This window comes from Alternaria incomplexa (genome assembly GCF_024043165.1).
Source record: "Alternaria incomplexa strain BMP 0042 chromosome Unknown scaffold_6, whole genome shotgun sequence".
Taxonomy (NCBI): Eukaryota; Fungi; Ascomycota; class Dothideomycetes; order Pleosporales; family Pleosporaceae; genus Alternaria; species Alternaria incomplexa.
The window spans coordinates 1,249,143-1,276,517 of NW_026249855.1; the positions used below are offsets into that span (position 1 = coordinate 1,249,143).

The window sequence follows — 27,375 nt, forward strand, 5'->3', positions numbered from 1 at the left end:
ACCTTTGCGACCCCGTGAGGCCCCATTGCTGCTGCCTCCCAACGTCTTCACGAATACGTGGCATCCACCTTCTCTCACTTTATATGCCCCCGAATTCGATAGCGACATCCTCCCACCACCAAGATGTTCAACCGCGATCGACTTCCAGGCCTTCCTGGTAGCTCCCCTCGGCCACCGCCTCGTAACGACGGTTACGGACGCCCACCTCCGCAACAGCAACCACCACAAGGACCTCCGCGAGGCCAAGACACAAGAATGGCGGGATATGATGACCGGCCGCAACAACAGCGCATGCCCGCAAGGGGACCACCAGGGGGCGGTGGAGGCGGCGGGCCTCCACGACAACTGCGGCCCATCAAGAGCCCAGGAGGCAACGCCTACGCATTTGGCAACATGTATGTACAATTAGCGGCGATCTCGCCTGCAGGTCTCCTCAAAACCTAGATATTTACAACTTCGGGATGTTGGCTAATACCGTAAAGCGTCGCAGTTTCCCCTCAAGACTTCCCACCAAACGCCGACGGCTCCGATATCTACATCATTGTTAACGGGAACTACGCACTCTCCGCACGACCAACACAAGGATGCAACCCGGGCGAGATCGGTCTCACTGATTTCCAGCGAACATGGGCCGGCATATCGCTTGGTCCCCAGGAGGTTGTGAACGCAGCACCATACGATCACTTCGCGTACAGCGGCGGAAAGTCATACTTGGGCGCAGTGGACGTGGAAGTCGGATTCGCGGGAAGGAAGACCACGGAGACACCTTACGATCAGGACGAGCTCGCTACCGTCTTCAAGAAGAGTTTCGAGAACCAAATCCTTTCGCCAGGCCAGCAGCTTGTGATCGACATCAAGAACATACCACTCAAGTTATCGATACGAACTGTGACGCTAGCGGATTTGTCTATGGAGAAAGATGAGGCCAACGCGCCTGCGATTACCGATCCTCGAGCTCGTGGCATCCTCACAAGACACACTCAGGTCGACTTCTTCAAGGATGCCAAGACAGACATCAAGTTAAAGGCGTCAGCGCGACGGGCAGCGGCAAACTCTATTATTCAGCCAGGCTTCAAGTTTGAAGACATGGGTATTGGTGGTTTGGATGCTGAGTTCGGTGCCATCTTTCGACGAGCTTTCGCCTCCCGTATCTTCCCTCCGGGTATTCGGGAGAGGCTGGGTATCGATCACGTCCGCGGTATGCTTCTGTACGGTCCTCCCGGTACTGGTAAAACCTTGATAGCTCGGCAAATCGGAAAGATGCTGAATGCCAGGGAGCCCAAGGTTATCAACGGTCCGGAGGTGTTGAACAAGTACGTTGGAGCGTCCGAAGAGAACATCCGAAAGATGTTCGCAGACGCAGAGAAAGAACAAAAAGAGAAGGGCGACGAAAGTGGTCTACATATCATCATCTTCGACGAGCTTGACGCCGTGTGCAAGCAAAGAGGTTCTGGCGCGGGTAGTGGTACTGGCGTAGGCGACAGCGTTGTCAACCAGCTGCTGTCCAAGCTCGATGGTGTTGACCAGCTACACAACATCCTCCTCATCGGTATGACGAACCGAATGGACATGATCGACGAGGCTCTTCTGCGTCCCGGTCGTCTCGAAGTGCATCTGGAGATTTCGCTGCCCGATGAGTCCGGCCGAGCCCAGATTCTCAAGATTCACACAACAAAGATGCGCAAGAACAACGTCCTTGAGCAAGACGTCAGCGTCGAAGAGCTGGCTAAGCTGACCAAGAACTTCTCTGGAGCTGAGCTCAACGGTCTGGTCAAGGCCGCCACGTCGTACGCATTTGGCCGGCATATTAAGGATGGCACTACTGTCAAAGCAGACGTGGAAGATATCAAGGTCATGCGACAAGACTTCTTGAGCGCACTCGACGACGTTAAGCCGCTCTTTGGTGTCGCTGAAGAGGAACTCAGCAAGCGATTCCGTCACGGTATCATCCATTACTCGCCCTTCATCAGGGATATACTGGAGGATGGTCGTCTATACATCAACCAGGTCAGAAAACCGGAATCGAGTCCGCTCCTCTCAGTTGCGCTCCACGGTCCCCCAGGTTCCGGAAAGACAGCGCTGGCTGCGAAAATGGCAATCGACTCAGGTTACCCATTCATCAAGCTGATCTCCGCTGAAGATATGATCGGCTACAGTGAAATGCAAAAGGTTCAACAGCTGGATAAAGTTTTCCGAGACGCGTACAAGAGTCCGTTGAGCGTCATTGTCATCGACTCGATCGAGCTCTTACTGGACTGGGTGCCGATTGGCCCTAGGTTCAGTAACACCGTTTTGGCTGCCCTGAAGGTCCTGCTTGCCAAGGAGCCACCAAAGGTATGTAGCCTCACTATCCCGCTTCTACTGTGTAATCCATCTAACAACCCTAGGATCGTCGCCTACTCATCTTCGCGACAACGACCGAACGCTCGGTACTCACGCAGCTCGATCTCTTCGCCCGATTCGACGCCGAGATCGCCGTCCCGAACGTCAACACACAATCCGAGCTGGCAGCCGTCCTGCGGGAATCCGGTGCCTTCTCCGATTCCGACCAACAGCGCGCCATCAGTGAGATCCAGGAGATGACAGGTAACACCGAAATTGGGGTTGGTATCAAGAAGATCCTCACCGGTATCGAGACGGCGAAACAGGACCAGGATGTACCTGGCCGCTTCGCTCGCGTCATGTCTCGTGCTATTGCTGCGAACCGAGGGTCGATATAGACTGGGGTTTAAGTTTGACGAACTACTCGTGAACTTTTCAGATGGAGTATCTGTAGATCTCTGCCACGACCACTGTGGTCATGGCTTCTGTAGATGCATGGAGCAAACCCAATAGAGATGATATACCACACCACAGTCACAACCTATCCCCTTTCATGCCTCAATGTACTCGCACTTGTTTACACCTAACGTTCAAACGATATCCGCCTCACTTCTACCCCAATCCCTGTTCAAGTACCATCATCCACGACACAACCTCGCTCACTTCTCGTTCGGAACCGTCCTCGGTACACAACATCACCCTACATGCCCGCTCACCTGCAGAAAACCTGTCACTGTCAGACTCCATTCCAATAACCTCACATACATCTGACACCCCGTACTCCTGATCTCAACAACACCCCCGGAAGACACGGCATCATCATGTCGTATCCCAGTAAGTCCAACCTACAAGTCCGTGGTTTCGGAGCTCGCCGCCGCGTTTTCCTTTCCTACTTCCCGAGTCGCACTTGGGCCGCCCTGCTTCCGAGTGGGCGAGACCGAGCCGTTGGGTGAACGAGCATGCGAGGTGGGGTCGAGGTCTAGGTGGGGCAGAGGTGCACGACATATGGTGGCTTGCGTCTGTTGGGTTGGAATACTGGTCTTAGATAGACGGTGGTGGGGCGAGATCTGAAACTCTAAACCGGTGTTGTTTTGTGTAACGGAATGGGCTAGCTGAGATCGGTTGGGACGTTGGGATGGGTCTACTACAGTTCGGTTAAGGGATGGCTAGCAACTGGCTAGGTTTGAGATCACAGCTACAGTGTTGGAATGGGGATCGGGCACGTGTACAGTGAGAAGGTCTACGAGTGCATCTTACAAATCCGCTGCAACGGTACACTTGAGCAAGATCAAAGTCACGGTTTCTTAACATTTCTCACGCTGAACCTAATTCAACAAGTGCATTTTGCATGCGTGCGAGTGGGTCACTCCGCTTGGAAGTGGATTTACATAAACACGTTAAGAAGAACGAAGACGCTACCCCAAAGAGACACTCGTGACTGGCGAGCCGTCCGTCCGTCCGTCTATCACATGATATGATGAGTTCATGACGCCGATCCAGAAGCAGTCCATTTCCCAAACCAAGGAGATGAAAACAGAATACGCAGCCTTGCTCAACACTTCATAGCCGCCGTTGAAGCCCCACCTTCCAGTCTTACATGTTCGACGAATAAGCAAGCGTACCAGCTTTCCAGCTCGCAGCTCGCCTCTGGCCCGTCGACCGTTGGCATGGACCACGCCAGCGCCGCACTATCTGAGTGCCTTGAGTCGATTGACAGCTGCCATTCGCTGAGCGCTTGCATCGAACAGCGGGCCGGTCCGCGGTATATTTTTGGGAAAAGAAAAGCCGGCGTGTGGGTCGCTAAAGCAGCGAGCCCGTCTACCGAGAGTGGATCGTGAACGACAGTTCGCGTTTTGACGTCTACCATAAGCGATTTGGAGACGTCCTGAGTTATAAATGAAATAATGAAGTCGATGGTATCCGTGGAATCGTGAAGTGAACGTATGCCGCCCGTGTTTTGAGAAAATCCGAAAAGTTGTATGGTTGTATCATCCACAGGCCGTTAGGCAAATATCGTAAGAAGCGCAAAGAACTAGTAGTCAAGAGGTGCTGGGTATCGGCCTTGGGCGGTGCGGAACTGCTCGGGGTACTTTCGCGCCGCACGCTCGTTGAGAGAGCTACCAAATTGTCAGTCATGTTGTTCAAGTTTAGAGTCGCTGTTCACTCACTCCACGCGTTTCTGTGTGTATTGCAAATCTCTCTGCACGTCTTTCGCGGCTTTCATGCCGTCTGCGAAGCTCATGCGTGCGCCAGCTAGTCGGCGCTGAGCAAGTTGTTGCAGTTCGAGAAGCTCGCGATGCTTGGCGTTCAACTCGCCAGATCTGCACGTTGTGTCAGTTCCGCAAACGCAAACGAATTCGCGCGAACAGTCGCGCGGTAATACGGTTTTCAAACTTACGTTTGTGCTTGCTTGGCTAAGCTGCGGTCTAGTGGCATTGGGTCGAATGAGCCGTTTACACGGCTGCCCATGTAATCGAGAAGATCTACGCTCGCAGAGCCACTGCTCGAATCGTAGTCGCTTGCGCTACCGGCGTAGTTGCTGGAAGTCGCCGAAGGCTCGTAAGAAGGTACGCCGGATGTTGTGACGCTGGATGGAGCTTCAGGTGGTGATGCTGCTCCACGTCCGTAGCCATGGTGTTGGGGCGGGTAGTAGAAGCCCGGCTTCTGTGGCATGCTGATCGGGTAAGAAGATTGGGGCAATTGGTAGAACGAGTGGGTGGCAGCCATTTTGGGTAGCGTTTGGATCTCTGAGGGGTGTTGAGAAAAGGTTGGGTAGTGTGTCGGAGCGAGGCTCAAGTTGTATGATAGGTTGAGTGATTGATGAGGCACTGGAGGTGGCTCAGGACAGGGCTTGAATGTGGTGCAATCTAGTGATATCTCTAAAGAGGTGAGTGAATACAGAAGCAGAAGGGAAGCTCTTAGGGCCTGTGAAAGGGCCTCTTTTTATACCCTTCAGCCAGAGACGTACTAGGAGCATGCTGGTCAACGGGGCAATGCTCTGACCCCTTCATGCCGGCTCAAGCTCGCGACCCCGCCCTTGTGGTGATAAAGGTGCATAGTCTTACGTCCACTGAGGTCTGTTTCCGCTAGAGCCGGCTTGATGAGCGTCATTTAGACTGGGCTGGATGAGTGTCCTTGGCCGTAGACGGCAGCCGATCCACGATGCCTCGGAGCGATACTGGATGCTAAATGTGCCAATTGGCCAGGACAAGAGACTAGTGGACAAAAGGGCCAGCTCGTATCAGCATAGAAGGTTCAGCGGAGCGAATTGGCGTGCAATGGCGAAAGGTCGCGTCTGTGGAAGCAGTACCGTCGATGGCCGGCATCAGTGCGTTGCTAAAGGCAGCAAGGCAGAGTAAGCGCAGCAGACGCAGACGCCAACGCCGTGTAAAAGCAGCGCCGGTGGAGCTATGTACATGCATGGGTAGTCTGCCGGACGGCCATGCTAAGTGTTGTCAAGTTGATGCGTTGGCTCGACAGCTGCCAGCGCCTTTGAGCATGCAATCTGGAACGGGATGCGGAGGATCAGACATTGCATGACACCAGTGGCGGGGATTGTTTGCACGCAACTGTAGGAGAAGGATTGCGCGCGCCGACATGCAGCGCAATGGGAGGACGGCATTTCCTGGAAAAATGTCATGGTCACGGCCATGGAAGGTCGTGGAGGAATATTCGGGTCCTAGCAGTAGCCCCGCCAGCTCTTGCCCCTCGTTGGGTCGGTGCGTCATCCTTGCGAGCAGCACGACCGACAGGCCCTTTCACCGGCAATTGGCCATGGACGCGAAGACCACGCCTGACTGCAGGACACACTTGGCTCTTGATGCCTGAAGCCGATGTGCAATCCCTGCACTGCGTAACCACGCACGACACCTCACACACACCCGCACACGTTCCAATGGCACGTCAACCATAAAGTAAGAGCATATCTAGTGGCGGTGAAGGATTCTGTCTAGCTCCAGCCCATGACATGTGATCGGCTCGGTATGCGCCTAACGCCCTTGCATATACCGGCCAGCCATCTCTGGTGTGGCGACTGCCACTACGCGACCGTTTTGGGTAAGCTACGACTTCGGAGAGTCCGCATCATGATCGCGGAAACCCTTTTTGATGACTACGACTCAGAACCGATGGCAACTATTCGGAACACCATCTAGCAGTCACAGTCAGCTTGTGCTCATACGACCCGCTGCACTGGTGCCTCGATGGCGTTTTACGAGCCGATCCGGTACCACGACTCTCAAAGACAGCCATGTGAGTTGCGCGTGGTCGCTACTCGAAGTCACTGTAGTGCAAGATTCCCGGTATCTGGCTCAGCCACGGACCCAGTTCTCGCCAATGGAGCATTGTATCAGTCTTCAGAGCCACTCATATGCAGGAACTATGCGCCGAACCCGGTATGCAATGTCGGTAACACTACACTATTAGCACAGATGCGCTACCAGGATGCTCTCCAGAAGCGCGACCCGTTGTTTGGGCTTCGTTAGGCACGGCGTTCGGGTGGCTAGCTCTCAGTATGACACCTCGGCGATCATATCCACGCGTATGGGCTGACGCTCGTCTATGCTCGCTGGTTACAGATAAGGTCACTTTGACAGCGGGAGCCACTCAAAGTCGCTTGCAGTGGTGGAAGCTTGTCGTTCGGGGAATTGATGCACCTTGGGCACGGGTCTCCCGGCATAGCCATGGTTGTTGCTGACATAGTTCAAGACAGTCTCGAGATCAAAGCCTCCTGACACACGGGGTAGAAAACGCTGCTGCTCATAAGCTGTAATCATTCCTCAGATCTTCACATCGCACTGCGAAATTCATTCATACAAGTCACACAGATGAAGTTCACTTAGGTTGATTGCACTGACAAGCAATCCTACGTCTTCCACATGATTAGAGCTCCGATGATCACGATGACCCGCACTGGGGGTTGCAAAAACTCCGCATTCTACAGAATTCTCATCCAAATTTTCATCTTTCTAGTAGCATACGCTATCTTAGAGACTACTCACTAGATTACAATAGCGTGGATGCAGCGAACCTTGCAAATGCGACACGCATTGTTGCCAGCCCTCGTGCCCGCCGCGTCCAAAAGGCTCAATCAAATGACGATAAGCCCGGTTCTGGGCCTGGGGGCAAACGTAAGTGGCGCGGTTCTGAGCTCAACCACGCCTTGTAGCGGTGCGAGTCTGAAGAAGATTGCGACTCCCAGTAGGCATCTGACGACCAATCCCGCACCCAAGCCTCCACCTCGATACCGAGCTCCTGCAGACGGCTAATGGGGCCTCCGGCCCAGTCATGATTAATAGGGTTGCCAACTTCGTCCAGCGTAACCTTTCGCAGTTCGGGAAAACCACCGTGGTGACGGCGCGCGAAAATAATACCATCCGTTATGTTCCAGATGCTGTCTTCCACGTCGTCGAGGCAAGTGATGACCAGTTCTTCTAAAGTGCTAGGCAGTATATCGCCTACCTCTGCCACTGGTCGCTCTTCTGAGGGACCTGTTAGTAGGTAGTGGGGCAGTTCGAGACGACGGAGCTTAGTAAAGCTGCTGTAATCTGAATGATCGAGTCTTCCAACGTACCATCGATCCTCACAGCCCTTTTCTGATATGCGAAAGGCCAAGCTCTCTAGTTTATCCGTTACACTCGAAAGCTGCTCCGTGACGAAATGATAAAGTGGCTCGTCTAGGTGATCGTTGTACATCCACTGGTCGTACAAGTTGTGTTTGACCACCGCTCTGTATTCCTGTGGGCTATCTCGGTCGGCTTGCTTAACTATTACGTTAGAGAGACAGATTTCCAATTCTCTAAGAGACGCGAAGCGCGAACAGAAATCGTCGGTCTTCTCTGGATCTTCAGATTTGAATTGAGAAGTACACATGTCCCATGTGAGTGTATCGATAGAGGATGTAAAGTTGTCCGGGACCTTAGTGTCTTCTAGAAGGCGGCAACCGCGACCTATATGAAGAACCTTGAGCGATGGTAATTCACACCAAGACCACTCAAAAACTTGGGCGTTGAAGTGCAGTTCTTTGAGCTTCGCCAGTCCCTCCGGGTAAGATGAGCTTTGAGGCCCAAAGATCATCTCAAATGGGCTGATTGCATCCGTATAGCGTTGATAATCGTATTCGTGGCAGTACGATTGCTCTTCAGCCAATACCTCAAGCTTCAACACCTCCAGCTCAGACGTCTGCTCTAGGATGAACCCAACCAGGGCGCATTCGTTGACTTGCCCCAGTGAAGAGTGAGGCATGAGAGGCCCTTGAGGGGACATCAGTGATGGCTCGACAGTAACCATACGATCTTCTGGATGTAGTTCAAGACTGCGTACAATCTTTCCTAGTTCTGGCTTTTGGGCCAGAATGTGTGCTAAAGCTGCAATGCCGCTGGGTTCATCAGGTGAGATCCGATCGGGGACACGGACGGCGCGCCAGAGTAGATCTTGAGCGACGAGCTCCATCTTTTTAGATACCAATGCTAGCGCGCGTAGACTTTCGCGATCTAGATCAGACCCAACCTTGATGAGCAGTTCGTTTGGGAGTTTCTCCATGGTTGAGTTTTCTATGTGTATCGCGATGGTAATGATTAATTCCCGATCCAAATGTCGAGGTCACTTGAAGTTATAAGAGACGATGAATAGGGAATAGAGAATATATGTCTAATATACTTGGAGGTTTACAGCCCTGGAGCAGACCTCATTGTGAATGGGACCACTGACAGCAAACGGGTGGCGCTGTTCGCAAGCAACACCTCTTCGCCGAAAACAGTTTTTGATAAAGAAGAAGTTTCACACTGCTAGCGCATCTTCTCATCCAAGTGATTTGGTTCAACTCAAGTGAATGCGAGTGCAGCAGAATGACGGATATAGATGTGCATGTCCTCTCCAAAGTGGGGCGGGATTCTCCACACCACGCTAACGCGGGTAAATTACCCCGAGCTCGAAGACGGCGTCATTGCTGTCTCCCACAACAGCCACAATGACTCTCTAGCCAGTTCGACATGGTTCCGAGAAGGCCTTGCGTCCATTCGCGCAATGGCATATGAGTGGAGGAGACAGGTGGTGGTGGCGCCCAGTTGACACGGTGAACGACCGAATGGCGCCCCGCATCTTCTTCCCGCCATCGCGGAGCAACAATAGCGAGCGAATCCAACTGCCGAGCGTCACGTTGGAGTCTGTATGATCGCCTAACTCCGGTGTTGTAAGTACATATCATCGTATACATCCTCGCCAGCCCTCGAGAGTAGCAGCGTCTATTCACTTGTGCGACTTCTTTAACATGGCACTAGATTCTCTCCTTCACCTGCCGCCCTACCTCTGGCTTTCACTAGTCCTCGCAGTACCCCTCGCAACATTCCTTCACGATGTCTGGGTATGGCTCCGAATGCCCCCAGGACCCACGCCTCTCCCGTTTCTCGGCAATAAGCTTCAGCTGCCCAAGTCAAAGCCCTGGATCGAGTTCCAGAGATGGTCCAAGATATACGGTCCCATCTTTACGATATGGATTGGCCGCAAGCCTACGGTCGTCATATCTGACCCGAACATCGCTGTCGAGCTGATGGAGAAGCGGAGCACAAAGTACTCGTCGCGACCACGTATGGTAGTCATGGGGGAGATACTGTGGGACAATGCTAGTATACTAGTACAGCCATATGGTAAAGAGTGGAGTGTGCGAAGGAAGTTGCTACACCAGGCCATGACTCCTAAGGCTTTGAGGCTATACAAGCCGGTCCAGACCGCAGAGGCATCACGATTATGCTACCAGCTGCTCGAAAGCCCTGCGAATTGGGAGAAGCTCCTCGAGCGCTTCACCTCTAGTATCGTATTCTGTGTCGCATACGGGCATCGCATCGATTCGCTCAATGCCAACGTTATCCACCAGCGCTTCAAGTTCATGCATGTCGCTGCGTCGCTCAACGTACCCGGAAAGTACCTCGCCGAGTCATTCCCTATCCTCAAGCACGTTCCCGATGCACTGGCACCTTGGAAGGCCGACATAAAAGCACGCGGTCGCGAGGAAGCAGCTGCAAACATGGCTTTGGTGGATGTTGTACGCTCGGATCTAGCGAGGGCAAAAGTCCAGGGTGACGATATCCCAGATTCGCTGTGCAAGCTTCTTCTAGAACTGCGAGAGAAAGAGCACATCCCGCTGTCAGATCGAAACTTCTCCTACATCCCAGCATCTCTCTTTGGCGCTGGATCTGATACTACGGCATCGACTCTATGCACCGCCTTCCTGGCGTTGGTCACCCATTCTGAGAGCTTACATGCCGCCCATCATGAGCTGGACACTGTCATTGGCGTCGATCGTAGCCCTACATTCGAAGACGAAGCGAGCCTTCCATACATTCGCGCTCTCGTCAAGGAAGTTCTGCGCTGGCGTCCTGTCGCAGTCCTAGGTGGCACACCCCATGCATCCACAGAAGACGATCGTTACGAAGGCTACTACATCCCTTCCGGCACCACCGTTCTAGGAAACTCGTGGGCCATCAACCTAAACGAGGAGTATTATCCCAACCCACACCACTTCGACCCCACGCGCTTCCTCGACGAAGCGCTCACTCAACGCTCCAAGACTCCCACACCACTTACAGGCAAACCTCATCCGGCGAAATCAGGACACTCTTCGTTTGGATGGGGAAGGCGCATCTGTCCTGGCGCCAACCTCGCGGAGAACAGTTTGTACATTGCGCTGGCGAAGATTCTGTGGGCATTCGACATCCAGCCCAAGGAAGGTGTCAAGTATGATACCTTTGCGTATACGGAGGGCTTCAACATTCGGCCGCACAAGTTTGAGTGTGAGATTCGCGTCAGGAGTGAGGCGCATAGGCGAGTGTTGATGGAAGACTTGAAAGCTGCTGAGGATGTATTGGAGAAGTTTACGCCTTTCCAAGAATAGTCAACTTCACATAGTTGAGGCATAGACGTGTAGAAGACCGTCTGTGTTACTAGGTTGATGAATCGTGTTCAATCGTAAGATCATATCTATCTCTACTTAAACTACATGTCCAGACGTAGCAAAGTATGACAAGCGCCGTGTCAATCGTTCTGTCCCAAAACGAAGTCAAATCCATGCCACCCAGTATAACCCATATCCGAGTCAAAGCTCAGGATCCAAAGACCGAAACGCCGTCGCCATGCAGGTAACTCAGGATGCCGCACATCTAATCCCAACTTCATGCACCGAACAGGACAGCAACACCGACTGCCAAGACGACAGCCAGTAGACTCCCACTCTCCTTCACACCCGCACCCGTGCTCTGCACCAGCGGCTCTGTGCTCAGTTGCTTCCTTCCTTGCGCACCGCTAACACCATTCGCACGATCGACACTTGCAATCGCCGGTCCCACATTGAAGAAATCCACCATGACAAAGCTGGCCGGCTTTCCGTACACAGTCGTACACTCTTGTACAGCCTCACCCAAGCTACCGAAGCCTGTCTCCGCATTCGTTACGTTCGCATACGTCTCGTTGGGCGACTGGATGCCAAACAACTGCGTCTCGTACAAGAAGTGGTTCTGTAGAAACATGCGACCAGATTCGAGGGCTGTGGACGGGTTCCCAGCGACAGCGGATGGGCGAGACGGATTGCAGGAGTAGTTCGAGGGGGAGATGTTTTCAAAGTCGTTCTCGAACACGTAGGTGAATTGGTCCATGAGGTATGGGAATTCCGCCGAGGGCTCATCCAGGCTGGCGACGAAGGACATGAGGCGCGTGTTGTTGCCGATGAGCGTGTCGAGCGTAGGCCATGTTTGTGGCACGGTGCTTTGGTCTGGCGGGCTGTAGGCGAGCTTGTCGAGACCCGAGGAAGAGAAGACGCCACCGAGATCAGCGGGTGAGGCGTTGTCTGAGTTTACGAGGATGAGCGTTACGACGTCGTTTGTGTTGGCGTCCATCCAGGTTTTTATCTCGCCGAGCCAGCTTTCTAGTGTGCCGGCGTCGAGCAGGTCGCAGCTGCTGTGGCACAGGTGCCAGGCTGCGTTGCCACTGTCGTTGGATTTGTGGACTTGGCCGGTGAGGAGGCGCACGCCGGCGTCGAGTTGTATTGTTGTGTTGTAGTAGTGGTTGCCGGATGTGGAGAAGGATGTCTCTTTGTTGCGGAGGAAGGGCGAGTTGTGTGCGCCTAAGTAAGTGATGTTGTTGTATGGCCGCGTGCATAGATCGGGTGAGTTGTTGCATGCATTTTGGGCAGAGGCGGGTGTGTAGAGTAACGGCAAAAGAGCCGCAGCTTGGAGTAGTATGCTTCTTGAGAACATGTTGTGAGAGTTGTGTATAGGATGGTTCTCTCTTCGTATGGTAGGCTTAGTAGCCGTTGGTCGTGGTCGTCGTCAAACGGAAGTCGTAAATCGTATGCAGGGAAGATCAAGCAGTCAATCAGATACTCCCAAACGAGGTGAAGGACGATATCGCTCGATGTATAAAACCGTTGTAAAAAGCAAAATGAGTTACACCAGAAGCATCAGACCCTGGGGTCACATCTGCTATTATACCATTACGCAGCAGTCGTCTCAGCCTAGCCACCCAGACCCGTATACAGTAATCATTTGCAAACAGCTGGTAGCTGGGCCCCAAGAGAAAAAAAGTGGCGCGTTACCAACCATCAAACTGCCACAAACTGCCACAAAGAGTGGAGCCACGCGGAGCATTTTCACAAACGGCCTTCTCGTACTCTTGCACAGCCCGCGCAACGACGCGGACAAACTGGTGCAAGAGTTTCAGGCCTCGTCACCCCCCGGCCAACCGAGAGCCGCCGCGACGCAGTCGAAACATGGGTTTGATGCATTAATTGGCGACATCGGGTTCTGGGAAGTCCGTTGCTGTCGGGATATGGCAGTGGCAGACGACCAAGACTGCCATGGGAAGGGCGTTACGCGTCCGCGCGCGGCATGGTGATGTCAGGTTGTCCGATTTTCCATGGACACGACGATCTATTGTTGGAGTGGCGGGCTGGGGCTGGTGGCTTGGCACGTGCATCCGGCTGCACTGGCTCCCGGTAGCGTCGATCTGCTAGCCCTGTCGCGTTATCGAGTGTTGATGATGATGGCAGACGCGATGATGAGCAGAGAAGGGATTGAGATCTACAGCTAATCAAAAGTAAATATGAAGCATATAGCAGCTTCGACGTCTCTCTTGCCGGGCGACTGAGCATCGCAACACCATCGCGACTTCTGCGCGCGGAACATCACACCACACCGCTGCCCAACCAGCCACGTCGAAAAAAATCCGTTGTCCGTCCAACCTCATCGACCGCCAATTCATCATCATCAACGCTCGTCAATCGTCATCATCCTCGAGATACCCACAAAATCTCTCCAGATTCCACGCGTCCCTCTCCACAAACACGGCCAATCACCAACCGCCTCACCATGGTAACACTCCGCGCTCCATCGTCCCTGCCGTCCACCGAACCGTCCCCCTCGCTCGCACCACCCACTCTGTCATGGCTGTCGGGCTCCTGGAATGTAACCCACTCCACGCTTCCTATGTGGAAGAAGTCGCGCAACGTTCGCATCACCTACACGGCCATTCCCGACACGCAGCCCGCGCAAATCGACGACGTCGTCACGTACCAATCCCTGGGCTCTGAAAAGATCAAGACTGTGCATGGTGTGGACAAGCCGTTTGACGTACCGAATACCGCATCAACGCCAGACGCAGAGGGAAGTGATGGCGTAGCGAGTCTGGGATACAACTGGCGCGGCAAGGGATGGCTTGTGATTGCGACGAGCAAGTGGGAAATACTGGGCTATGGTGATGAGGAAGGCACAGGGAACGGCTGGGTCGTGACATACTTCGCGAAGACGCTGTTCACGCCTGCGGGTGTAGACTTCTATTCACGCAACGGCAACCTGACGCCTCAGACGGTTGAGGGTATCAAGGCCGGGCTTGCTGGACTGGGTGGTGAGGTCGCGAAGTTGGCAGGCGAGGTGTTTGAGGTCAAGATGGATGGGGACAGGAAGGACTAAGCATGGAGGATACGATGGAGTGATTTGCACATTCGGCTATATACCCCGGGCATGAGATGAGGCCCATCCAGTTGTCAGCACGAAGGTACCACAGCAAGACAGCAACCCCTTGTTCTAAGCTGCCATATCGTCTAAAGTACTCCCCCTGCGTGTGGTACCTAGGAGGATACCTACTAATGAAGAGTTAGCTAAATGTTTTGAAATGTACTCGTGGTGGCTTCTTTACCCTGAGTCGTTCAATCGAGCAGATTGAAAGAGGCACTTGCAGCACTCGTATGCGTCCGGCTCATCTGTTGGTTGTGCTCTGGCTCAATGTCGAGTTCCAGCAGTAGATTTGTGTTCTTGGAAACATTTCCTGCTTTCACTGGCGAAATCTCGATAAGCCTGCCGTCTGAAGCGGAGATGCCAGTCTGGGGTGTAGATGCCCTACGGGCGTGGTATTCGGCCTCCTCTGCTTTCATCTTTGCAAAGGCTCGCGCGTCATCTTCCTGGACACCACCGCCATTAGCGTATACATCCCACTGCACGGTAGTGCAGTCCGATAGCCCTGAAGTCGTCATGCGTGCAGTGGGTGCGTCGGAGCGCACAGCACGTCTAGAGGTCGCAGGCAGCGTGTCTTCGAGCATCAAGCTTCGCGTGTTTGGCCGGGCTCCACGAAACGACGTTGCCCCGTTTGCTGGTTTCAGCGTTGATTTGACGCCTCCACTGCGCCGCTCACACATGTGGCACTTGCAAGGATCGCAGCACTCCGCGACGCAAGGATGACCACAGGCCTCGACACGCTTGGAGCACTTCTGTGTGCAGTTGATCATGTCGTGCTCGAAGGGGTGACATGGGTACGGGCAGCGATGACCACACGGCAACGAGCCTTCGCACTTGATGTCGCAGCCGCCTTTGATGAGATCGAAATCTTCGGGCACTTCGCACCATATTTTGCGTCCGTGGTTGCGGCATTTCAGTGGGAACTGATAACCCACGCGTCGCTCTTGACCTGTAGCTGGCTTGGACTTCTTGTTTTTGAACATGATATCAACCACAGAAGCCCACGTACCACTCTCGCAGGCTAGAAGCTCTGCGTTCCCGAAGATGTAGAAGCCACGCTTCGCTCGAGAAAGCGCGACACAAGCTCGGTTTTCAGAGCTCAGGAAGCCAATGGAGTGCTTGTGATTCGACCGCACCAAAGAAAGAAGGATGATGTCGTTTTCCTCGCCCTGGTAACTATCCACTGTGACAACCTGGATGCCGGGGTACATTCGCAGATTCGGATGCGCCCTTATGTCTCGGAGGATCTGCTTGCGTTGGCCATTGTAAAAGGTCAAGATGGTAATCTTGGTGGCATCTACACCGTTGAGGACTAGGTAGTCGAAGAACTGAACGATCATCTTTGCCTCAGCTGCGTTTACGGCCGACATGTTGGCGTCGCGGGACTCTTGCCACTCATGGCAGAAGAAGAAGCTGTTGTTGCCGCCCATGCCCTCGACTGGGGGACGATTATCGAGATTTTTCACGCTCTTGTGATCCTTGAGCGTATCCTGGTAGATGGGGTACAAGAGACGTCGGATCTCTGGAATCATACGACGTTGTCGTGTAAGTGTCTCGAAAGCGACGTTGTTCCAGACTAGACGCTCGAACAAGGACAGGTTCAAGAAGTATGGCTCGTCTTCGAATGCACGTACTTGGGTGTGCGGTCGCAGCTGTTGATGATCGCCGACCAGGATAAGATGTTCCATGCTTGGAAAACAAGCAGCAGTGACAGGGGCCTCCAGTGTCTCGGCCGCTTCCTCGACGATACAGATGCGTGGCCGAAGAGCGCAAAGTAGAGCGCGGTACTTTGCTAGACCAGTCGTAGTGCAGCCGATGATGCGTGCTTTGCTGAGAACCCGCACGTCTTCTTCCCACATGCCTACCTTACGTTGGAAGACTGCTTCCTGATAGCCTTTAGCAATCTTGCGGATTTCAGTAGCAATCAGTTTCTTGGCGCTTCGCTTGAAGTAGTTGTAGATGGTGCCGCGCTGGGTAACGGGAATCATCGTCAGATCGTCCGTCTTCCGCAAGATGTTCGCAATATCGGCATTATTCAGCGATGCTCCAGTGCCTTTGTAGTTGTCACGTAGCAATACCACTTGTCCATGGAGAGCTTCGATATCGTCGTCATCCTGAGCCACGGCTTCTGCCTCGAGTTCCTTCAATTGCTCGACCTCCAGGTCTTCTTCTTCGTATCCCCAGTCGAACTGGTCTGGCCCAATCGGACGATCGCACGGAGTCAGACATCTTCCAAGCCATTGCTCCATCAATATTCCTGGACTATCGGTCGATGAACCCCCCATAGCATACTGTGAGTCCATTTCGAGCGATTCGGCCTGCTCCTGGGTCATCAACCCCAGACTCTGCAAGACTTTATGATCGAGAGGTCCTTTGTTAGCTTCCAGAGGTGCCAGTAACAGCTGACACTGAACCGTCAGCTTCTTCAGTGCGATAGTAGCTTGAATCTTCTGACTGCCTGGCTGTTTTTGCTGGGGTAAATCCTGGCGGACTTCATACAAAGTTCGCTTCTTGGTCTCTTTGTCCTTACTCCTGCCTCCCAGTCGTATGTAGTTGGGCTCGAACTGTGATGTATGTCTGAGCAGCTGATCGAGAGCGTGGTTTGTCTGTGCAGTAACAATGATAGGGGCGTCATCTCTGCGCAGGTTGTCGCGGGCGATCTGCAGTGCCACGACAGACACGAATGTCTTTCCTGTTCCCGGGGGGCCTTGCACAATAGCCAATTCGCTTGTCAACATCCGTTTCAAAGCCTTGCTCTGAGAATTGTCGAGGGTGTGCGAGGACATGGTAGGCCAATCCTCCAATACATTAATGTTTTCGTATGCTGTGCTCTCCTCCATGCTGACGAGGGAGCTTAGATTGACGAAAGGGTTATGCTTGATGTAACGTGGAGGCTCAACCTCCTGTTGGACATGCACCAAATACTTCGACAGCGGGAACGGCTCTCTCATGAGGTGCTGAAGAGCAAGTAGAGTATGTCTGCTGGCTTCGAAGAAGCTGCTCCGACACTCCACCATGATCCATTTGCGCATTGGATCTATCTCTTGATCCTCCGGACGCGCGAAGAAGAGATCGATCTCAGGCGGATTTTGCTCTAGCGCAGATATGGGGCGGGCTGCGACTACGGCAAGAACGCAGTGGGTTTGAAAGGCATCGTCGGTAGGCGACAAGGCAACAAGGGTTCCAGTTATCAATCTCTTGGACTGCTCCCATCTGCATTTGTTAGCCAGTACCCAGCATTAGAACGCATGCCATGGCTTACCGAATATGCTTCTTGACTCGGCTGAGTGAGAAGGCAACACGCGTTGCGAGTCCTCGCGGAGAAAATACCAGTGATGTGATATAGACGGGATCGTAGATTCCAATACTCTGGTCGCTGTATTCCGCCTCATCCTTGAAAGGTTCTGCACGAACCTCGCCAATGATCTCGCGGAGTGATCGGACTGCGTCCTCTCGTAGGATGTCGTACTTGGTTCCCAAGTATTCTTCTTCGTCCTTGTATGCACCTTCTGGCTTGTGTGGGCGAATGGTTTCGTCAACCTCGATGAGTGCCTCGTTGCCGTTCTTGATATCAGATTCCGGGCGTAATATTTCCGAGGGACTAGGGATCTCGGGCTTGTCTAGCCATGACCCGCCAGCGACTTGAAGCTTGGCTAGCTCGAAGTACTCACGTACATCGTTGTTGGGCCTGGGCCGTCCGGACCTGGGAATGTCGTTGTGAGGGATGTAATTGGGTTCGGAAAAGCTGGAAGGCATGCCCCGGAACCGCTCAGTAAGATCGGCATTCACTTCTTGATCTAATTTGATTTTAGCGTTGTTCATTTTGGTTTTTAGTAGAAGCGAAGGTGAAAAGCTCTCCGTAAGATGTATGCGGAGCTGGTGTTGCGGCCGCGAAACAGGATGCGAGACAAGACTTACCTTCATACTCCAACGCTTCCAGACTTGCGTACGCATTGTTGTTTTGCGGTGCTTGCGGGTTTCTGTGAGAAGCCGTGCTGCCGGTTGCCCATTGGTTGGCTCGCTTTGACCTGAGACGACCGCCTCGCCCCATGTTTGATCGTGATTGTTCGTCAACGAGTGGATGCAATACGTGCTGAGATATGAAGTGATAGACGATGGGTGAAGACGCAGCCCTGGAGAGCTATGTTGTTGTGGCCTGCGACGTGAAGCTCGCGCGGTGAGATGTAAACACGCAGTCGCCGGTGAACGTGAGGAAGGTGCGGTCTAGCCACGGCAAACGAATCGCTCACCCAATCAAGCAACGCTCCAAAACACACAAAACTCGAAGCAAGCGCGATTGCGAGATGAGTGAGGACAAGCAACTGTGGATTTAGAGGTGATGCTGCCGATAAGTGGGAAAGCGCTTTACAACCATGCTGAGAACTTGGACTGTAGAAAGACGTGCGCTCTTAGAGACTGATTAGAAAACATCAAGTATACTGTGAAAAGTACGATGTGGCTGGCTAATGCTTTGAATAGACACGAAAATTACTGAATACTTTTAGGGTAGTGTTCGGGTTTTACAACTAGAAAAGCCAATCGTACCTCGTGCTGGTCTTTGATTCTCGACAGCATGATTACATCTATCAATACAAATCGAAAACATCGCGGGTTTTGTGAGCAAATACATTTAATTGAAAAGGTTACACGGGGCTAGCAAACTCAGTAGAAATGGAGATGAAGGAACTCTAAGGTTGCACCATTATTGAAGAAGCAAGGAGGAACTCCACATGCGAGAGACAGACACCGAGAGGAATGCAGAACAGAAAGCGCATAGAAGAATACGCGTAGAGGTGTGCGGGTAGAAGGTGACAGACGAGCTCAGGTTTGTGGAAGTTCGCACCTGCATCTTAGCGTAACCGTCGCGCCGCACCTGCCGCACCAGGCTGGAGGTACAACGATGTCTAGTGCAGCCTCCAAGTCTCTGGGACTCCAGGGCTAAGTTTCTGTCTCCTGAGCGTTAGGGACAGCGAAAAATACAAAGGAGTATACGAAGGCCTGGACTACTTCAAGAAGCTTCGCAATGACGTAGGGCGTGCTCACATGCCACATGGTCCGACTCGCAGGGCTGTCCAGGGCTTGCTCTCGCCATATCTCGCAACATGCCACCGACCACGACCTCGTAAGTCGCGCAAAAGTATTTCTGCTTATTGGTTACTACCAGAGTGTCTTGGAATGCCATCGCTACCTGGGGAAATTGCAGTCCAAGGTAGTCTGCCCGAACAACGTCATCTTGCATGGGATGCTGGGCGAGAGAGGGATTGTGCCGGGGGCAGCGCACGAGAATCAAGTCAGCAGTTCATCGAAGTCTGACACGTTATGGGAGTGAAGTTTAATGGGAAGGGATATCCAAGAGATGAAGTTCACGCCGAGATCAGCATGAGGTACAGGCGGGTCGCCTCGCGCCGTCGCACGCTGTTGGGCACGAAGATCTGGTGAGATTCACCAACGACAGGACCTCGAGTGCGCCGATCAGGCTGTCTCGATGGGTCCAAGTTCCGTGGTAAGAGAGTTCGCGCGGCTGTCGTTCGGTCAGGTAGCGACTCCATGTGGCGCCCGAACTGTACCTGACTCCGACCTTGGAATCTGGTTGAAGGCCCCCAGGGTCAATCGGCGCGTTTCCACCTGGGGCGGTGCTCTGGTGAGACTGACACAAGCAGCCCCAGAACGCCTCGTGGGAACGCTGGCTGTGAACGTGCCGAGTGACACATGACAGAAGACAGATGTCTAAATTTTCGCAGCCATGCGCTCGCGGCGACGGGCAGTAGGCGTGCAGGCGACTGCTTCTGCTCTGCTGCTGCGAACTGGGCCAGAGGTGCAGCGGCTTTGGCGGCCATTGGGCAGGAAGCATGCTGGTGATCAGGGTGGGTGGTTTAGTGCAGCGTGGAGGTTACGTCATTGCAGAAGAGCGAGACAGCGCCCGACCTTGGTCCTGCTACCAACCCCACTACTCTCGCCGGGGAGTCAACTGGGCCAGCCTTCTCGATAACGTCAGGCCACGGCACAAGTCCATTCTTCTGCTTACCTTGATAACCATCCCTCTTCCCCTTCCCGCACCAACTTGCCCGTGTTCCTTCTTCCAGCCCATCCGCCGTCTCCTGTGAGAGCGGCACGTCACCCCACCACCACACCCCCCGCCCGTCGCTCACTTGTCGCTTAGCCGCACAATGTCGTCGCGACGCTACCCAACCGCTGAGCTCTATGAAGAGCGAGAGCGCGACTTCTACCGCAATGGAAACCGCAGCGATCGCAACTACGAGGAGCTTGACCTCGAGCTGCGCCGCGGCACTGGCCCGGACCCCAGGCGCAGTGCCCCCGACTTCTTCCGCGAGGACTACAACCGCCCGACGGCTGGCCCCATGGTTCTGAGAAGCCGCGATGAGGACAACTATTCGCGAGCAGGACCCCGCAGCAGCCGCGGCGGCTTCGACGACGACGTGCGCTCTACCCGGAGCCGTCCCCCACCTCCGCCCTCTGCTATGCGGGGCATGGAGCGGGACGACATCAGCATCCGTCACAGCGAGGCCCCTACGCGCCGCGGACGAGCAGACGACATTGACGAGACGGACATTACCATCAAGCGCCGCGAGCAGTCCCGTGGCCCGCCAGAGCGCGACGACATCATCTTCCGCCGTGGCGATGGCCCCCCTGTGAGATCTGCCAGCCGACCCGCCCCGCGTCAGGTGGACGACGACGATGTGCGCTTCAGGGGCCGCGGTGGAAACGACATCGACTTCCACGCCTCTCGCAGCGAAGTCAGCCGCCACGGCAGGGACGTCTCTGCTGAACGAGGCTCTATCCGCTTCCAGGAGCGTGACGGTAACTTCGAGCTTCGCGCAAACCGCCGAGAATTCAGCCGCGATGGCAGGGACACCAGCAGAGAGAGGAGCTCCTTGACGATTAGAAACCGCGAGAGGAGCCTCCCTCCCCCATCACGCAATCGCGGCGATCTGATCGCTAGGGAGCGCGAGGAGTTTGTCATCCGCCGTCCACGCGCAGAGTCTCCTCCCCAGAACAACCGCGAAGTCATAAGAGACGAGATCATCATCCGCCGCAAGGAGGAGCGAGCACCCACTCCTTCGCCCTCTCCATCCCCGCCTCCTCCACCCCCAGCGCCAGCTCCTGAGCCAGAGATTCGTCCCCCGATCATCCAGGAGATCATCACACACCACCGACACATTGACCATGGTAAGTGTTGTGGCTAATACAATCCAGGTTCAACACTGACAGTCGTACAGGTGTCGTCAGGGCCCGCACGCCAACACCGCCTCCCCCACCGGCGCCCCCGTCTCCTCCCCCTCCACTAAACGAGACCCTCGAGATCGAGATCAACCGACGAGAGTGAGTAGTCACTTCACATGCCATTATACACAGCCTAACATTTCGCCAGGAGCCACAGCCGTGGACGTGGAAGGAGCAACTTCGAGGAGCTCGATATTGATATCAACTTCAACCGCGACCAGGTACGTCACCGCGAGCGGTCGTTTAGCCCCCCAGGGCGTGTGCACACAGCCCCCATGCCCAATATGGACTTTGATTTGGAAGCCGAGTTCTACAACCGCAAAGCACTTGAGCGAGCCTACCCTGGTGAAGCTTGGAATGGAGTTACCAAAGACTGGTCCATCATCGACGTGCCACCCGGCACCAGTCGTGTGCGCATGGATGGCATCGGTGGTGCTGCCCAAGAGATCACCTGGCAGCGCTACAACGGCGTTCGCAGATCAAAGTTCATCAGCGGCGACGATGAACATACCACTGACATTTACAACCAGGGATCGGTGAAGCAAAAGAAGAAGGACATGTGGACCGAAATCACAAAGGACTTGGTCCTCCGCGAAGCCATCGACTCGTGTGGCTACTCATGCGAGGAGACCGACGACTTTTTCTACGTCATGGAGTACCTGCGATACGTAAGTTTGTAATGCCTTGTACAAGGTGCATGTACTGACATTCATTCAGGAGGACGTTTTGCACCTCGTAGAGATCTCCGACGAGATTCGTCGTAAGCGCAAGAGCCGCATTCGGGAAATCGAGATTGAGCGCAAGTCTATCCACGACTCTCGCCCAGCCTCAGCCTACGACGACCGTTTCTACGAGCACGAAGTATCGTTCGACAGCCGTCGCAGCCGATACCGTTAGATTCTGAACATGGACGAGGACCCTCGTACAGCTTTCACTTGACGCCGGTCCTGCGGGTTGGAGATTCGGGAGCCCTTCAGCGAAGTCTTACACCATTGTTGAGTCCGCGACAATCTGCATCGTTTGTTTCGGCAGGCGAATCCTTCGATGAGGCCAGCGTGTTTAGAAATGTCTCGCCACCTCCGAGCAACGTTCACGGTCTTCCAGCACGCTTGTCGGAGAAAGTCTCAACCTGACACCGAACGACTCACAAGATCTCTGCAACCTGCAACGAGGACACGGCCTGTAGCACTAATGACTATGACGATTATGACTAGCATACCCGGAGCGAGTAAGAAAGAGGTGGTTTTTGCAGTTTTCTTTGATGCTTTTTCGGATGTGGAAATCGATCAAAGTGGCGGATGGCGGGGAGGTACATAATTCTCTTTTTTCTGCGGTTACCAATCAAATTCATGAGCTTTATTGGCGTTGACGTTGTGATCTCTCTGTTTGCGAACTATCGATAAAACCTATTCTAGTGAAGTCTGGCGTCGGACTGCTTTTAGTGATGGCTGTGTGCATGCCGCAAAAGCAAGGGTGCACACACGATCAGACCACAAGTTCATTCAAGCCCTTGCCTTTTCCATCGCAATCGCGGTCACTAACACGATCGAACACAACGTTACATCATATACATATTTCCAATTACGCTGTTCCTTTCTCGCCGAAGTGTACTATATACAGCGCGCTCGCGCTGCAAGGCTAAAAATACAGACGACGCCCGCGGGCGCCGCTTACCCCGCTTGGCACGTCCCCCCTGTCTTGTACGGGCGCTTCCACGCCTGTTACACGACGCGGCGAACACGCTCGAAACCCTGTCCGTCCCCTAAGCGCCCGCTCCACACGAGCTCAATTTCCAGCTCGTCGCGCTGCTGAGTGGCTGCCCTCGTCATAGGCGACTTTGTTCCAAGATAAGACACTCTTGAGCTGGCGTTGCGGCAAGGCGGGTGGTTGGACGATGGTTGGTGGGGTCGGGTTTGTGGTTGTTTCATGTGCGGCGTGTTGGCAGGCATGGGGTTTGGCGTGTAGGAGTAGGTTTGTATGCAAAGTATAAGGTCCCCGATGGGGGAGGCGTTGGGTTTAGGGCTTGTTTATGCTGTGGTACTTTACTTTTGAGGGGATTAATTGGGTGTTGCTTTACTGTTCTCTCTTTCTTCCCGTTCTTTTCCATTTGATTGCCTCGAAACTGAAAAGCTCGGTCGATTATTGCGCGCGCTTTTGGGTGCTATTTGGTACTGAGATATGTTTGCCATGATACACGTACGGCAGAGAGTGGGTGTGGTACTTGCGCTGTTGGCTTGTAAGTCATCTCTAGTAGTTCGGACTACACACGATTGATTGTCTTTGCATGCACCTTGCTAACTTGTTGCGCAGTGTTCCCAGCGCTCATATCATGCCAAAACACAACAACGAACGTCACTACCGCTTCGACCTTCTACCTCGATCGGACAGAAACACAGTTCTCTATCAACATCGCAGATGACTCGGACGATGTCTTCATCTACTACGCCAGCCCGGCGTATTCATGGGTCGGTGTTGGGTTTGGAGAGAAGATGGAAGGGAGTCTGATGTTCATCATGTACCCCAATGAAAAGAGCGATAGTACGCTTTCACGTAACCTCGAATAACGACAGCTATACTTACAAGTACCAGACGTAACAATATCCACACGCATCGGATCCAAAGCCTCGGAACCAACGTTCAACTCCTCAGTCTCCCTTACCGTCCTTCCAGGAACCAGAGTCGACGACGACATGCTTATCTTGAGAGCCCGCTGTGGCAACTGCCGCTCCTTCATCGACACCGAAGCAACAGCCCATCCCATGATCTACGCCTTCGGCCATGGACAAAACCTGCAATCCAACTCACCCTCTGCAAACCTCAAACGCCACATCCGCTACGGTCACTTCACCATGGACATGGCAACAGCGACTGGACCAGGCGGCGTGCCAGCAAAGAGCAACGCCCTGAATGGCGTAAGCATGGTGGGAGATATGACCCGAGACCACGACCGAGCGAACCTCGCACACGCAGTCATCGGATGTCTAGCGCTCTTCCTTCTTTGGCCACTCAACGTGCTGCTCGTGGCCTTCTTCAAGAACATCAAGATACACGTTGTCTTCAGCGTACTCATCATGATCTTCCTGCTCGTGAGTTATGTGTTGGGAGGAGTTACCAGTGCACAGTACAACCGCGTAAGTTATTCTTCTATCACATCCACATATTCATACTGACGTGTACACATAGTCGAAAGCTTTTAACACCCCGCACCAAATCATCGCCTTTATATCACTACTACCCCTCCTCCTGACAAGCGTCCTCCCATCCCTGAAACCGTACCTACCCCGCCTACAGAAAGCTCTCCACACACCCCTCGCTTCAGCCTCCCTCGTCCTACTCATCCTAACCGGCGGCCTTGGTCTCCATCTCTCAGGGCAAACCCGACCAATCGTCCTCATCTACACCGCCATATCCATCGCCGTCTTCCTCTTCATCTTCATCATTCAGTCCTGCATCCGGAAACGTGGATCCGCATCTTCCCGCGCTGAGAGGCGACAAAACCGCGGATCGGGCCAAGACAGCGATGAGATGGTCATGCTGGGCAAGATGGAGGAGCAAGGTATGCCGTATGGGCACAGTGCGGAGCAGAATGATAGTAGAGAGTTTGGTGCTGATGGGCAGAGGCAGCAGCAGCATGTCAGGAATACGAGTCGCACCCATTATGGCGGTGGGACAATGCCTGGTCCACAGTATTTGCTTAATATGCATCCGGGGGTGCCGGTGCAGGTTAGTCGCATGTGAGCATGGAAGGTTCTGGGGTTCATGATTGCATGATTGGCATGGCGTTTGGGATGTTGCTTGGGGTCTGTGTTGTTGAAATCAGTTCATTTTGGGGCATTTGGGAAGCGAGAGATACCATGTAGCGTTGAGCATTTTCTGGCGTTGGTCATGTTCCTCATTAGTTAGTTTAAATCATATCGTCATCGACGAGCTAAATGTGCTGCTTAGAACGTAATCTTCATCGTTATATATCCAATACAGCTTTCTCGTATCCGAGTTCAATCTTTCACAGCTTCCAAGATGTTCAGCGAGCAGCCCAGCCAGGAACCTTTGCCCGAAGATAAACCCATTCTCCGTCGTCTATATCGCCAACAGATATAACGCCCGTTTGCTTCTGGGCGTCGCTGACATCGCCAAAGACAACAGGGAGGATTTCTGGGCTTTCAACACGAATGTACTGTCCTTTGGGTCCTTTGAGCGGTCTGATTGTGATGGCAGGCCAGCAGTTCTCAAGTTTCGGGTCTTCGTAGCAGCAATCGAGCACGGCCAAGAGATCATCTTCGCTACGTGCTATTCCGCCCCAGGGATCAGTCGGTTTTCGGATGCGGAGCTTGATCTTGACGCCGCGGTTCGTACACAAGTAGTCATCTGGTAGCCTGAATTCATCGTCGAATCTGCGGTTGAGTATCCCTTTTGAAGCGGCGAATTGCCTTGGGTGACTCGCAAATACCGAGGTGGGCGTTCCAGGAGACAGCGGAAGGGGTTCTTCCCATGCGAATAGGCTTTGATCTGCGGAAAACCTCATGATGTCTTCCTGAAGCCGAACAAAAGCCTTTTTCCCTTCACCATACATTTGCGTCATGTTGATGTCGAAGATGCCCAGCAGGGAATATGCCATGTCTTCTATTCGTGTCGTGTTGCGCCCGGCCATCCAGCTCATTCGCTTTGCGATACTCTCGTCTCTCATGTCGCTTTTACCTGAAAGCACGTCTGGGTTGATACCAGTGATGCGCCCCAGTTCCACACACAAAGAGCTCTTCTTGCCAAAATATCTCCATTCTGTTCCGTAGAACCGTATCTCCTTTGGAGCTAGTAATTCTTGTAAGGTCCATCCTCGAGTAAACCATCGCGACCTGGCTAGCTGTCCTTTGTCGTCATTGGACATGAGGCTGTCAGTCCAGGCTTCGGAGCCCACATTGATATCAGCGAGATATGCGTAACACTCCGCCGCTTGTTCATACCACCGGAACATGCTGTTGATGGCTTCGCTCAGCTCTGCAGAAGAGTTCTTGTCGATGCAGCAGGTATCCACCCACACTAGCGATAAACCATCGCTCAGGGCTTGCTGACAGGCTTTCAGAATCTTCCAGTAGCCACGGCTACTTTTGAAGGTGGCATCGTCCCACAGTGACTTGTCTGTAAACTGCTGCAGAGTGACTTCGTTCTCGCCCCACGTGTGTGATAGAATGGCATACGGCGGTATCTTGGACTCGTCCATGAAGAGCCGCAGCTCAAGTGTGGTAGCGTCAATAAGTCGCATGGTGTTTTCCGGTACTGTAAGTTTAAAGATGGGACTGACAACGAGGTGACGTGTTGTCTTATGAGGCTGCGATGATTGAGCTAGGCTGATGCTGCCTAGTGAGCTCAGCTGAGGGGTTCACATTGGCAGCGCTTACGCGCATCGCTGCGAGTCTCAAGCCCATCTATACTGAATTGACAGACTGAAGGAGTGGCTAGAAACTACAGACGAAAGCCGGGTCTGTGCGTTGGTCTCCGACGATATCAGACGAACGACCGTCGGGGAAGCTCCGGTAAGCGCCCAGGAAGCAGTCACCCGGGCATACCAGAAGCCGCCGACACATCGCGCAGTAGGATGTTACATTAACATTCCGAAGCCTGAAGTATACTTTGCCTTGTCGCTAGGTTCACTGGTTGCTTTGCTTGGTTCGGCGAATGTTTCACGCGTGCGACATGTTGACAGCTAAACTTCAGGGTCCGGCCTTCACGTGACAGATGACGCGGCGACAATCGTAATGCACGGCTGAGGCACCGCCTCCTTCATCCTCCTGATACTTTCGTTCTGCAACACCTCTTCGCC

At 53.6% G+C, this 27,375-nt stretch overlaps 10 protein-coding genes across 10 annotated transcripts; 5 read left to right on the forward strand and 5 right to left on the reverse strand.

The window, feature by feature from the left end:
- Window positions 1-123: 123 nt before the first annotated feature.
- On the forward strand, window positions 124-2,720 carry J4E90_004984 (uncharacterized protein; the record flags this gene model as incomplete). Its single annotated transcript, XM_051434542.1, has 3 exons — window positions 124-395; window positions 483-2,334; window positions 2,388-2,720. 3 exons carry the CDS (start codon window positions 124-126, stop codon window positions 2,718-2,720), a joined length of 2,457 nt encoding a protein of 818 aa, XP_051291798.1.
- A 1,634-nt stretch (window positions 2,721-4,354) lies between these two features.
- On the reverse strand, window positions 4,355-5,049 carry J4E90_004985 (uncharacterized protein; the record flags this gene model as incomplete). The annotated part of the gene is made up of 3 exons (XM_051434543.1): window positions 4,355-4,439; window positions 4,491-4,643; window positions 4,721-5,049. The coding sequence occupies 3 exons, from the start codon at window positions 5,047-5,049 to the stop codon at window positions 4,355-4,357; spliced, it is 567 nt and encodes a 188-aa protein (XP_051291799.1).
- A 2,358-nt stretch (window positions 5,050-7,407) lies between these two features.
- Window positions 7,408-8,862, reverse strand: J4E90_004986 (uncharacterized protein; the record flags this gene model as incomplete). Its single annotated transcript, XM_051434544.1, has 1 exon — window positions 7,408-8,862. The coding sequence occupies one exon, from the start codon at window positions 8,860-8,862 to the stop codon at window positions 7,408-7,410; it is 1,455 nt and encodes a 484-aa protein (XP_051291800.1).
- Window positions 8,863-9,589: 727 nt separating this feature from the next.
- J4E90_004987 (uncharacterized protein) lies at window positions 9,590-11,209 on the forward strand (the record flags this gene model as incomplete). The annotated part of the gene is made up of 1 exon (XM_051434545.1): window positions 9,590-11,209. One exon carries the CDS (start codon window positions 9,590-9,592, stop codon window positions 11,207-11,209), a length of 1,620 nt encoding a protein of 539 aa, XP_051291801.1.
- A 277-nt stretch (window positions 11,210-11,486) lies between these two features.
- On the reverse strand, window positions 11,487-12,566 carry J4E90_004988 (uncharacterized protein; the record flags this gene model as incomplete). The annotated part of the gene is made up of 1 exon (XM_051434546.1): window positions 11,487-12,566. One exon carries the CDS (start codon window positions 12,564-12,566, stop codon window positions 11,487-11,489), a length of 1,080 nt encoding a protein of 359 aa, XP_051291802.1.
- Window positions 12,567-13,676: 1,110 nt separating this feature from the next.
- Window positions 13,677-14,276, forward strand: J4E90_004989 (uncharacterized protein; the record flags this gene model as incomplete). The annotated part of the gene is made up of 1 exon (XM_051434547.1): window positions 13,677-14,276. One exon carries the CDS (start codon window positions 13,677-13,679, stop codon window positions 14,274-14,276), a length of 600 nt encoding a protein of 199 aa, XP_051291803.1.
- A 236-nt stretch (window positions 14,277-14,512) lies between these two features.
- Window positions 14,513-18,369, reverse strand: J4E90_004990 (uncharacterized protein; the record flags this gene model as incomplete). Its single annotated transcript, XM_051434548.1, has 3 exons — window positions 14,513-17,531; window positions 17,581-18,115; window positions 18,237-18,369. 3 exons carry the CDS (start codon window positions 18,367-18,369, stop codon window positions 14,513-14,515), a joined length of 3,687 nt encoding a protein of 1,228 aa, XP_051291804.1.
- A 2,116-nt stretch (window positions 18,370-20,485) lies between these two features.
- J4E90_004991 (uncharacterized protein) lies at window positions 20,486-22,457 on the forward strand (the record flags this gene model as incomplete). Its single annotated transcript, XM_051434549.1, has 4 exons — window positions 20,486-21,506; window positions 21,557-21,659; window positions 21,709-22,228; window positions 22,278-22,457. 4 exons carry the CDS (start codon window positions 20,486-20,488, stop codon window positions 22,455-22,457), a joined length of 1,824 nt encoding a protein of 607 aa, XP_051291805.1.
- Window positions 22,458-24,021: 1,564 nt separating this feature from the next.
- Window positions 24,022-25,298, forward strand: J4E90_004992 (uncharacterized protein; the record flags this gene model as incomplete). Its single annotated transcript, XM_051434550.1, has 3 exons — window positions 24,022-24,025; window positions 24,150-24,691; window positions 24,744-25,298. 3 exons carry the CDS (start codon window positions 24,022-24,024, stop codon window positions 25,296-25,298), a joined length of 1,101 nt encoding a protein of 366 aa, XP_051291806.1.
- Window positions 25,299-25,581: 283 nt separating this feature from the next.
- On the reverse strand, window positions 25,582-26,817 carry J4E90_004993 (uncharacterized protein; the record flags this gene model as incomplete). The annotated part of the gene is made up of 1 exon (XM_051434551.1): window positions 25,582-26,817. One exon carries the CDS (start codon window positions 26,815-26,817, stop codon window positions 25,582-25,584), a length of 1,236 nt encoding a protein of 411 aa, XP_051291807.1.
- Between the last annotated feature and the right edge of the window lie 558 nt (window positions 26,818-27,375).